Source organism: Carettochelys insculpta, chromosome 17 (assembly GCF_033958435.1).
Source record: "Carettochelys insculpta isolate YL-2023 chromosome 17, ASM3395843v1, whole genome shotgun sequence".
NCBI lineage: Eukaryota > Metazoa > Chordata > Testudines > Carettochelyidae > Carettochelys > Carettochelys insculpta.
Window position 1 is genome coordinate 6871473 of NC_134153.1, and position 12919 is coordinate 6884391.

A 12919-nucleotide genomic window follows, 5' to 3' on the forward strand; every position below is an offset into this window, starting at 1 on the left:
GCAGTACCCTGCCAGCAGCAGGACAGAAATAAGGGTCATAATACTGTATCATGCCCCTCTTACTTCTTCACTTGCTGCCTGTAAAGCTGGGAGGCAGGGGAGCATCCAGAGAGTGGCAGCTGCTGACTGAGGGCCCAGCTCCTCAGGCAGCAGCACATTAAGGGTGGCAATACGATACCAAGCCATTGTTATTTCTGTGCTGCTACTGGCAGCATCTCTGCCTTCAGAGCTGGGCTCCCAGCCAGCAGCCACTGCTTTCCAGCTGCCCAGCTCTAAAGGCAGCACCACCACCAGCTGCTGTGGAGAAGGTAGCAGCACCGCAACCCCCCTTACAATTACCTTGCAGCCCTCCCTGTCCCTGCAGCTTCTCTTTGGGTTGGGACCCCTACAGTTACAACACCGTTAAATTTCAGATTTAAATAGGTGACATAATGAAATTTACAAATTTGAAAACACTCATTGTTGCCTAATTGACCAGAAGGGATCGTGATGTTGCGAGGGCCACCTCCACAAAGTGTCATGTTCAGCATTGTGTGTCTGAAGTTCCCTGACTGTAAGCAGCTGTCCCACACACACCACGTCTCCAGAGAGCACATCAGTGACTAGCAAAGGAGAATGTCCACCAGATACAACAAGAAGTCCCGTGGCACCTTCTAGACTAACTGATATTGTGGAGCATAAGCTTTCGTGGGCAAAGGCCTGCTTCATCAGACCCTGCCAGCAGCAGGACAGAAATAAAGGTCATAATACCATATCATGCTACTCTTACTTCTTCACTTGCTGCCTGTAAAGCTGGGAGGCAGGGGAGCATCTGAGAGTGCCCACGAAAGCTTATGCTCCACGATATCCGTTAGTCAAGAAGGTGCCACAGGACTTCTTGGTTTTGAAGATACAGACTAACTCGGCTACCTCTCTGATACGGTCCACCAGATGGCGATGTTGCCTCCCATAGTCTCAGCCAGCCGTTGCTTTAGGCTAGGCAGAGCAAACACCTGGATTTTGAGGAGGAGGAAAGGTGGTTTGCTCATTTATAGGCCTAAGACAAAAGGGCACAGGGGCTGAGGAGAACCTACCTAGTAGGGCACTGAGGCAGCACCGCCAACCTGCAGTGCACAAAAGTCATCAGTTTCCTCATCCTCCCCCAGAAATCATGCAATTGGTTTGGAAATAATCTTTTTTTTTTTTTTTTTTAATTTTCTTCTTGTCTTTGAGCCTTGAGGAGTCACAGCTGTGCAACAACCAGAGCTGAGAACTTATGTTAGGAAAAAGCCATGAAGATCCTCATGGGATCACCTGATTCCAGGCACTGGGGCTTTATGAAAAGCACCAGATACTGGGAACTGGCAGCGCTGTAGGGAGCCTGGTTCTCTTCTTGTTTACCCCAACGTAAATTTTAAAGTAACATGGGGAAGGACTGGAATAGCAGAGGTGAATCAGGCCAAGGTGGTGTGAAATATAAAATGCAGTGCTGAGATACAGAGCTTTAGTACTTGTCCTGCAGTAGCCCAAGGGACACCAGTCAGGGATCAGAGCCCCATTGTGCTTGTTGGCGCTGTACAACCAAAGAGACGTTCCCTGCCTTGGAAAGCTATCTCCTCAGATATCTCCTCAGCTTCACAGAGAGCTAAGATATTTGAAAGGTGGGGATAGCCACTTGCAGATAGGGGACTTCTGACACAGAACGTGCCTCACACTAAAACATGGAGTGCCAGAAATACATCAAGACTATAGTTCGGATCAGGGCATAGCGGCAACCATATGAAACAGAGTACTGTCTACACTAGGGCCCATGCTGTTGCTACTGTTGTTGGGGCTGCATCTCTGGTGGTCAGTGATACTAATTTTCCTTGTATAGAGGAGACCAGAGAAGTTAACTGAGTTTTCAGTAGTTGTTGAGCACAGTGGAAGTCAACAGGGATTACAGGTGCTCAGGTTGTCTGGGAATCAGGCTCTGCACCAGACCCAAATCAATGGCAGAGGGACTTGAATTTGGCAGCTCTGGGTATACTGCTGGCTGCTGTCCATTAGAGCATCCTCCCTCTACTTCTACTTTAACTCAGCTGTAACCGCCAAGCTCCTGGGATGTGGCTGGGAGCAGTGTGGTGGGCTGGAGTAGCCAGTAAGGTACCTGTGTCCTACCTTTGCATCTCTCTGATTCCTGAGCTACCAGGAGACAGCTCAGCTCAGCCGCCAGTGTGAATGAAAGGAATGGCTCCAGTTCATCTTCTTCCTCCCTAAGCTGTCCCGCTCACCCCAGGCACGCCCTGCACTGAGCTCTGTGGTGGAGGGCCCTTCCACCAGCCCAAAGCCAGCTGGGAAGCAAGAGGTGGAAGCCTCCAGAGACCTCCCAAGTGATGGGAGAAGTGGTCTGGCCACTGGTCCAGCTGTGACCTTCATGGGGATCTGTGGGCTCAGCACCCACTTACAGTGGCCATTGGCTCTGAAGCAGGAGCCCATCATTGGACATCTCTCCACAGGGGGCTGGATGAGGAGCTGCTAACTCAGCTCTGTCACTCCTCATTGCCCTCTTGTCCTCTCTCTCTCCCGTGTGAGTCCCAGCCGATGGCATGGGTTGTTACCAAGGGCAGTGGGCTCAGAGCCAGCAAGCCAGGGGGCTGTTCCTAGCTCTGACACTGAGCAGCTGGGTAACCTTGGGCAAATCACTTTCCCTCCCAGGCCTCTGTTTCTCCTCCTATCCCTTCAGAGGGTGCGCTGTTAGGGGCAAAGGCCACCTTGCCCAGTGTTCGTACAGCACTGGGAACAGTGGGGCTGGTCTTGTTTGGTCCTGTAATGCAAATAATAGAATCACAGGACACTAGAACTGTAAGGAACCTCGAGAGTCTGGTCCCCTTCCCTCATGGCAGGACCAAGCACCATCTAGACCATCCCCAGTAGATGTCTATCTAACCTGCTCTTTAATATCTCCAGTGATGGAGATTCTGCAACCTCCCCAGGCCATTTATTCCAGTGTTCAACCATCCTGACAGTTGGGGAAGTTTTTCCTAATGTCCAGCCTAAACCTCCCTTGCTGCAGGCTAAGCCCATTGCTGCTTGTCCTATTCTTATCAAATAAAAGCCTTCGGTTTGCTACCCTAAAAAGCCTGCCCCATGGATCCTTTCCCTTCAGTGCCCAACAGCAGGTGCAGGTGTGTGCTGTCTCCACTGCAGTCACTCAGGCGGGCAGGAAGCCGGGCACTCCAAAGCACAGGGAACCCTGGGCTCCCACACTGGGTTCTCCCGGTTAACCCAACCTCAGGGTGCAGGAGCCTGATTGTGCGTGTCCCCGAGTCTGGGGGCTAGACTGTCAGGACAGTGCAAAGGCACAGCTCCCTCTGCTGGCTGAGCTGAGGCGTTGCTGCTGCTGCTTCTCCCCGGGAAGAGGCTCGTTTTCTAGCGCTGGCGGTTGGAAATTCCGCCTAGCGCAGCTGGCGGGTGGCCATGGAGCCAAATGCAAAGGGAGATCGAAGTGCAGGAAGCCAGCCACAGGCTCCATGTGCCTTGCGAGCACCCCCAGGAGTTTGCTGGAATGGAGCCCTGTGAGGGTGACTTAGGCTTGGGAGGATAACAGCATCTGGGGACAGGGGAGCATAACTCCTCCTCTCTTCGGTGCTCCCTTCCAGCCAACCTTGTTCCTCTGTCTACTTGAGAAGCTTTCCTCCCCACCCACCACTGTCAACTCTCTCCTCACATGTGCACCCCTTGCTGGCCTTCTCGTCACTCTGCTGTGGCACGAGTTTATCTTTGTCTTAAACCAGTTCCATAACCCTGTGTGGACACCCTAAATTCGGTTTAAGCCTGGCTCAGCTTAACCCGGATCCTGAGCAATACACACCAGGTTTATATAAATTTTCAGAGCATCCAGACAGCCTTTTGTCCTGGTGAATGATGTTGATTTTAAGCGGGACCCTTAATTTAAGCCAGAGCAGCTTTGCAGGTAGATAAGTGTCAGAGGGGTAGCCATGTTAGTCTGTATCTGCAAAAACAACAAGAAGTCCTGTGGCAACTTACAGACTGCAGATTTTTTGGAGCATAAGCTTTCATGGGCAAAGACCCGCTTTGTTAGATGCATGTGATGAAGTCGGTCTTTGCCCATGAAAGCTTATGTGCCAAAATATCTGTTAGTCTATAAAGTGCTGCAGGATTTCTCATTGTTTTTGCAGGTAGAAGAGCCTGCTGTGTTGGTCACAAAAGAGGCTGATGGCTTGCAGCAGTCTGAAGGCTTGGATCTACCCACAACTGTGGGTTAGTGAGGGATCAGGGAGAAAGGTGAATGGGGACAGAGTTGAGGGAAACAATCTATCCGTGCATATCCCAGCACACAAAGGCTGTGTCTACACGTGCCCCAAACTTCGAAATGGCCATGCAAATGGCCATTTCGAAGTTTACTAATGAAGCGCTGAAATGCATATTCAGCGCTTCATTAGCATGCGGGCGGCAGCGGCGCTTCGAAATTGACGCGCCTTGCCGCCGCGCGGCGCGTCCAGACGGGGCTCCTTTTCGAAAGGACGCCACCTTCTTCGAAGTCCCCTTATTCCCATGAGCTGATGGGAATAAGGGGACTTCGAAGAAGGTGGCGTCCTTTCGAAAAGGAGCCCCGTCTGGACGCGCCGCGCGGCGGCAAGGCGCGTCAATTTCGAAGCGCCGCTGCCGCCCGCATGCTAATGAAGCGCTGAATATGCATTTCAGCGCTTCATTAGTAAACTTCGAAATGGCCATTTGCATGGCCATTTCGAAGTTTGGGGCACGTGTAGACACGGCCAAAGGGACTTAACAGACCCTCCCTGCTCACAGGCTGTCACTGTATTCCTTGCACTAGCACATGGTGTGTGCTGCTGCTAGTGAGAGCAGAGAACAGAGGATGGGAGGACTTGCTGGAACAGATGGCGAGTTAAGGCTGGCAGATCTAGATTAGCACACAGGGGATGATGCCAGCCGAAGTATTGCTTCATATTAAATGAGTTGAACCAGATTAAGGTTGGGTGAACTGGTCAGTGAACAACTGCTCACGCAAAGCGTGTTCTGTTTTCCTGGCAAGAACTGAGCCTCCCTGTTTGGCGGAGGGGTTCAAATGCAGCGGCTGGCTGGCTGTCCCAGCATCAGCGTGGCTGCTAGCATGCACATCTCTTGCTGGGGCGTGTCTGTGGGACTTGGCATCGGAAGGGTTCTGCTGCAGAGGACTGGCCCACTCAGTGCACCCTTTTGCCTTTTTGTTCCTCAGATGCCGTGGTTCAAAGGCTGGAAGGTGGAGCGGAAGGAAGGGAACGCTAGTGGAGTGTCACTGCTGGAAGCTCTGGATACCATCCTGCCTCCCACCCGCCCTACAGACAAACCCCTGCGTTTGCCCCTTCAGGACGTCTACAAGATCGGCGGTGAGCCAGGCTCTTGCTGCTTTCTCTCCCTAAGCATGGCCTCCACTGGGGGCAGGACCAGCGATTCTTTTCGCAGGGTTATCGCCCACCTTTTCCAGGTCTCCTTGGGCTGAGTTAGTTGGACTTTGCAAACCCCAAACAGAATCAGACCAATAAAGGTTTAAGGGAGTGATGAGTTAGGACGGTTGCAGAGCCCCATCTGCCGCTTGTCTTACAGGGCTGAAGGCTTAGGGGGGTATTTTCAGGATGGGGGGGGCACAGCCTGCTCCCAGAAGTAATTCTGTGAATGTGGGCTTTATGGATGCAAGGTTGTGCCTGCAAACAGGAGGACTCTGCTGCAGTCTGATCCCAGGCCCAAAACAAAAGGCACGTTAACGATCCCTCGCAAGGAACACGTGTCTGCCCCACGTTTGCACAGCTCTCAGGAGCTGTGCCCAGCAGGTGCTGCAGGCCAGGATGGCAGTGGGCACTGCACGCTGGTAGGCGGTCCCCTGGGCACTCCAGGCTGGCCCTGAGGTAGGTGCTCTGGCTGTTTGCTGGCGCTGTGGCCTGATGTAACCAGGCTCGTTTGTACCTGCGCTAACATTCGCTGAAGAAAAAGTCAGATCAGCAGCCAATAACCTGTTCCCTTGAGGGATCCTTCTCTGCCCTGTTAGTACTTAAACGCCCCAGAGTCAGGTGCTTTCCAGTTGCTTGTGTCAATCACTAACATCTAGACAGCTGGCCCGCTCGGCAAGCTATGTCTGGGGTATCTAAGCCAGACTGCCTCCTTCGCCCTAGTGCAATCGTGTTTCAGTCGCTACAGATACCTTCTATGAGTCCCTCCTGGCTAAGGTTGAGGGCAGTGTCTGCAGAATCTCAGGCCGGCTGGGCAAGCCCGCCACAATGATCAGTTTGCAGCCTCTCCCCTCCTGCCTGCTCCACGTGGAAGTCAGACGTGGATTGAAGTTTGCGCCCCTAAATGCTTTGCTGCTGCCTGGCAGTGACACTGATGCAGCAGATCAGAGAGTCATGAGTTAGCGCAGGCCCAGTCACCACTGAGGCAGGGGCGTGAGCGACAGAGTTAGAGAAGCATTTGGAGGAAATGGATGGCTTCCTGGCCTCTCTGCAAGCTCGCTTCTCTTGGGGTCACTTACATGACCGATGGAATTTTCCAAACACTTTAGAGGGACGACGTTGGTAAAAGGTCTCCCTTTGGCTAAGGCCCTCTTTCCTTCGGTCACCCCCTGGACCTGGGAGTCAACATCACCTGCATGGTCAGAACCGGTGGGAAAGCACCCAGCTGGACAGGCCAGGAGATTGCTTTCCTGTCCCTAGAATATAAAGCAAGAGGATTTCCGCCCCCCGGGGGAATGGAACCGCGTTCAGGTTACTCAGCTAATCCTGACTATGAGGTCACCTCTTTGAGCTACCGAGGGTCTCTCAAAGCACTGTATCATTTATCACCACAGGTATCATTTATCACCACAGATGGAAAGAATACCCCAAACGTTACTTGAGAACAGCTGCTTTCACTTCTGGATACTTGAGTACAATCAAAATTAGATATCTTTGTGTGCTTTTACTCAAGTAGTCACTTGTACTTAAGTACAGCCCCCCCAAAAGCAGCCTCTGGGATTGATCTGCTGATTGCTTTGTGCTCCTCTGTCTTCATGCCACCTCCTCTCTCCTCCCCCGCAGGTATCGGTACCGTCCCTGTGGGCCGTGTGGAGACCGGGATCCTCCGGCCTGGCATGGTGGTGACTTTTGCCCCGGTGAACATCACCACGGAAGTGAAGTCGGTCGAGATGCACCATGAGGCTCTGAGCGAGGCCCTGCCAGGAGACAACGTCGGCTTCAACGTGAAGAACGTTTCTGTCAAGGACATCCGCCGTGGGAACGTCTGCGGGGACAGCAAGTCGGACCCACCCCAGGAGGCAGCACAGTTCACGTCTCAGGTCAGCCAAACTGAAAGGTGACCCGGTTGCCCGGTCGGTGAGAGTCAGATCCATTCGCGCATGCGTGGACAAGCTGGGGACTCCCTGGGACGGAACAAACCCAGGGCCTGCCTCTTGGCACGTCAGGTTGCTGAGAAGAACAGGGTCATCTCAAGAAGTACTGCCCCAAGCTGCAGCATTTCTGAGTGGGGTGGGAAGACTATCCCAGCCAGCTAGGGCAGTGGTTCTCAACCTTTTTTATTAAGTACCCCTTTTTAAAGAAAATTGTAAGGACCTCCCAGACTTCTCTCGTGTATCCCTAAAGTTACATGTACCACCTGTTGAGAAACAGGGTCCTAAGGTAAACTGAGGTCTTGAAACAAGTGCTGTTCGACCTTTCCAGATTCCTATACCCTTTGCAGGAGTCAGATTTGTTTTGCAAACCACCAAGTTAGACCTCACTTAAAAACTACTTACTGACAAAAACACACAAACACATCACAGAAGACAGCTTCTGAAAACGTGCTGACTTTCCACTATCTTATTATCAAAGACATGAATGAGAATAGAAATGTTGCACTTACATGCCAGCATAAGGCATTTAAAACAGTAGAAACAGGTCGCTGTCTGAATGAACTTGTAGATTGTACTGACTTTACTAGTGTTTTTTATGTAGCCTGTTGTAAAACTAGGCCAATATCTTGAGGGGCTGATGTATGCCCCCCAGAAGACTTTGGTGTACCCCCAAGGGTACATGTACCCCTGGTTGAGAAACCCCAAGGCAGAGCTTTATAATTATGTAGTGCCTTTCTCCAGGAAAGATCCCAGAGCTCTTAATTCACTGTTTCTCAAGCTATCTGTGTTTGTATAGAAGAACTGCGCCTCCGCTGCTGGAATGTAGCCAGCTCTGGTGTGGTACACAGCAGCTGTTGCACAGCACACAGTAACATCACACAGCACTTTAGGGACAGTAGCTGGAACATCAGGGGATTTTATGTACCTGCTTACACCAGCCTTTCTGTTCATTTACACCATCTTTCTACTTTCCTGGTTTAAACCCCATCTAGGCTGTGTGTTCATGGACCCACATCCCCGCTGCTGCATGTTAGAAGTGTGCTATTTCCCCCTTCAGCCTTTCTCCATCTAGATAGGGGAGCTGAGACAAGGTTCTGTAGGTCTTTATAAAGGCTGGACAGGGAGCGGACTTCTGAGATATTGATGTTCTCCAGAATCGACACAATTGCACAAGGAATCTCTCTCTCATGTACAGCCCTCAGAGCTGGGACTAGAATACTGGCCCTTCAGCTCCCAAAATACAGGCCTCCTAGTGCTTAAGATAAGGGAGAACGCTGAGAATCTGTATGGGTTGAACCTCTCTGATCCGTAACTCTCTTATCTGGCAACATCCATAATCCAACATGATTTTAGTTAGCCGGACGACCCCTTATCAGGGGTGTGGCCAAGTTTCCTGTGGTCCCAGAAAGTTTGTTTCCAGCCACCAGTCAAGGCTCTCAGTGTTCTGTGCTGTTATGTAGCTGTAATTTACCCCAAAATGTCTTCGAACAGCCCAGTAAGCCAGGGAAGGGTTGCTAATGCTGCTAGACGATATTGAACTCCTGTAGTCTGGCAAATTCTCTGTCCAGCACCAGTGCCGGATTAGAGAGGTATAACCTGCCGTGAAAGCCACTTTTTTCACTGAGAGACAGCCACTAGATGGCAATGTCTCCCTCCAACATATTGTGTACTTGGATTGTATGGGAATGGCAAGGGCTTTCCTTCACAGGTTTTGCCTCGGCATACACTGATGAGCTCAGTTTTGTTCTGTGCTCCAGGTGATCATTCTAAACCACCCCGGCCAGATCAGCGCTGGCTACTCCCCTGTCATCGACTGCCACACTGCGCACATCGCCTGCAAGTTCGCTGAGCTGAAGGAGAAGATCGACCGGCGCTCTGGCAAGAAGCTGGAGGACAACCCTAAATCCTTGAAATCCGGAGATGCCGCCATCGTGGAGATGATCCCTGGGAAGCCGATGTGTGTGGAGAGCTTCTCCCAGTACCCGCCTCTTGGTGAGACACCAGGTTCATTGTTTGCCTCCCATTCCCACTACCTGCCCCCATGAAAGGGGTCTCATGGCCAACTATTTCTAAGGCCATGGCCAGTTGTTACCCCCTGGAAGCCATGTGTGAAGGGCCCTAGTTGGAAAGGCCCCTAAAGCACTAAAAGAATCTCTCCTTGTATGACGAAATAGAGTTTTGATGTGGGCTGTGAATTTTCTGAGTTCTCTATTTCTAAACCAAATCCTGGAAGTAAATGAAGCATGTCAGCCATGAACAGATGACTGCCTCTTCTGGGGACAAGGAGTCCCAATTCCTCACAAGATGGATGTGTTAAAGCAGATCCCTTTAGATGCACCAGGATGTATTTATGTGGTAAACCTTTAACCTGCAGCGCACAAACCTCTAGTAACCCTTTAGTAATGGGGTGAATGCAGAATCTTCAGGTACCGACCAGCCATACAAAGGCTATCTTGATGCCAGCAATGAATTTAGATTACTTAGTCCAACAATAATTCCCACATACCCTAAGCAAGTAGTGAAGGATATGTCCACATCGCAAAGTTATTTTGGAATAACGGTGGCTGTTCTGAAGTAACATTGTGAGCGTTTACGCAGCAAAACTGCTATTTCAAAGTAATTTTGAAATAGCGGGTAGCTTATTTTGAATTCTGCAAACCTTATTCTACGAGGAATAGCGCCTATTCCAAAATTTCAGAATATTTCAGATAGTTCAGAATAGGGGCAATGTAGACAGGGAATGGGGCCATTTTGAAATAAGCCGCAGTGCTTTCAGAGGATGGTTCAAATAGGACAGGCAGACCCAACAGAGAATGGGTAGATGTTATAGTAGATTGGTGCAGAGCTAGTCTACGGAAAACTAAGCCGCTCCGCACTGGACGGGGAAAGATGGAAGGAAATAGTGAGGGAGGCATCAGACACCAACGGGTGCTGAGCTCATGGTAGTTGATGATGATGACGACTTTCAGAGGCTCTAATCCAAAATAGGCTCTATTGTGTGTGGACGCTCTGTTTCGAAATAGTTGAATGCTATTTCGATATACATTGTGTGTGTAGACATGCTATTTCTAAAGAAGCTATTCCCAAAAAATCTCTTTTGGAATATTTTATTCTACAATAACACTGCCTATTGCCAGAAGCAATAGAGTAAGAGGTCAGTGATGTGTTGTTTATGTATCTTTCCCAATGGAAATTCTGATGGGCAGCTTTGCAGCAACTTGCCATCCTTGCTAATTGCCTAAAAAGGAGTTCAGTGCACCTATGCCTACCGCTAATAGCAAGGTGCAGGCTGTGCACACCTCACCCAGCCACACTAGATATTCAGGGAGAATTGCATGTTGGGATGTGTAGTCTCAAGTACCTCTAAGAGGAGAGCAACCGTGGGATCACCTTGCTGGGCTCCGGTGGCCCACGGGTTGGTGTTTCACATTCAGAGCTGGTTGCAGAACAGAAAAAAACCAGCTGCTTTTCAGTTTCATTGGCCGGTTCTCAATAAGCGACCTCTAAGCCCTAAGGCAGTAGGGCTAGATGGAGTGAAAGAGGACTCACAGGAAGTCTGGGATGGCCTGCACCATGGTCATGCTGTCCTTGGCTTGCCCTTTCTTATGCTTTGTTGACTCAGGAGAGGCCTTCAGAAGCAGTTCAGTCTTGAGGGGTCTGAATCAGCCAAACCCAGGAGACTGACAGACAACCTCACGCAGTGGCCTCTTCACTGCTTGAGGGAGGATCTGGCAAACAAACGTCAGTGCACAGAGGGCATCCCTGTGCAGCAAAGGGCTCCTTTGGGGTGCTGGGCTCAGCAGGAGACATTACCTTGGGCAGCCCTCTGTAAATAGGAGGATCTCTTCAGAGAGCAACACACCCAGCTCTGGTTAGAACAAGATGCTTCATCCCTAGGGCATCCCACAGTCCCCTCTTTGTTGCAAGTCTTTTGTCTTGGGTAGTTGTCTGGTCCCTGCTATTGTGGTATCTGAGCACCTCAGATGTGTTAACAGACAGACTTCCTATGAGATATTGTCCCCATTTTACAGATAGAAGTTGTGGCCTAGAAAGGTTAAGTGACTTGATCCTACGTGAAATCTGTGTTGGAACACGGAATTAAACTGTCCTGGGCTAGTGTCTAACCACCGAGCAGCGTTCCCACTAATTTTTCTCATCTGCGGCGGGAGTGTATTTTATGTGCGCCAAGGCATTTGCAGTTGTGTACCACCAATAGAAACATATGTAGCCAGCTGTGGGTGCTCTGCTAATCAGCTGAGCAGCACCTGAACTGATCCTGGGCAGCCGCCCAAGCGCTCAGCTTCATGGGAACACTGCCACTGAGCCATGCTTCCTCCTCAGGTCTAGCCTGACCACCATGAGCCCAATAAAGTCAGTTGCATGCTCTGGGCATGGGGTGGTCAGAAAGGATTTCTGGGCCCAGGCACTATAGAGTCAAGGAGACAGCCTCATGCTCCCACTTTTCTTATACCACCTCTCCGCTGCCCCCCACAGGACGCTTTGCCGTGCGTGACATGCGGCAGACCGTGGCCGTCGGTGTCATCAAGAATGTGGAGAAGAAGAGCGGTGGGGCCGGCAAGGTCACCAAGTCGGCCCAGAAGGCCCAGAAGGCTGGCAAATGAATCGTAGGCTCCCAGTGCCTCGCGCGGAAACCATCCCCCTCGCCAGGAGGCTGCCACCTGCTCCCCGAGGCGCATGCGTGCACATCGGCTTGTAAGAGTTTATATGTCAACGACTGGATGCTCACCATTAAGGTCCAGTGGAAATTCTTTAAAAGGAAAAGCATGTTCCAGCGTTTGTGAGGCTTCATGTTAATTTTACCAATAAACCGGTACAACATCCCCAGTGACAGTGTGTGCGTGCGTGGGTCTGTTATTCCCCTTGGGCAGCTGGGGAAGTGAGTTCACACCCCCAGAGCCTCAGAGGTGTTTTGGTACGAATACCCATTGATCTCAAATCATCAGTGGGGACTTACCCGGGGTTCCACGGAAAACCTGTAGCAGAGCAGGGATTTCAGGCGAGCCTAAGCAAATCTCCTGAATCCTAAACCAGGGGTCAGCAACCGCCAGCACAGGTGCTGAGAGCGACACACAAGCTGATTTTCAGCGGCATGTGAGGCAGGATCTCAGCCCCATCCTTCCTCCCACATGCAGCTGGGAGCTTGCTCAAAGCCAGGCTGCCTGTGGATTAACAAAAGACCAGCTAATGCTCTCAACCACCACCTAAACGGTAACGCTCTGCATCTCAATTTATTTATTAATGAAGCTGTTGTAAGTAGAACTTGTAAAATTATCACTGGCTGTCGGACCTTTCATAGACATCAAAAGGTCAAATATTGGCTCTGCGCCTTGGAAAGGTTGCTGACCCCTGCCCTATACCCTTCCTCACCATCTGAAAGGCAACAGCCTCTGTGACGCTGGCAATTCAGGCCCCAGGTGTGACAAACCCTGACCCAGCTTCCAGGCTGCTTTACAAGCAGAAGAACTTTATTATTTGAAACACTCAGGGCTGCATTTTTGAAGGAGCTGCCGGATGGCTGGCTGCAGGCACGCAACCCTG

The 12919-nt window shown here is 50.9% G+C and overlaps 1 protein-coding gene across 2 annotated transcripts in view; it reads left to right on the top strand.

Annotated features, from left to right (window-relative positions):
* The window catches only part of EEF1A2 (eukaryotic translation elongation factor 1 alpha 2), a 32051-nt gene extending 19842 nt beyond the window's left edge, over positions 1-12209 (top strand). For both annotated transcript variants that reach the window (XM_075011416.1, XM_075011417.1), the window contains exons 5-8: positions 5219-5369; positions 7050-7306; positions 9118-9352; positions 11855-12209. In XM_075011416.1, coding sequence (XP_074867517.1) covers positions 5219-5369; positions 7050-7306; positions 9118-9352; positions 11855-11982 — 771 coding nt within the window. In that variant the 3' untranslated portion in view covers positions 11983-12209. The remainder of the gene's footprint in view (positions 1-5218; positions 5370-7049; positions 7307-9117; positions 9353-11854) is intronic.
* The last annotated feature ends 710 nt before the right edge of the window (positions 12210-12919 follow it).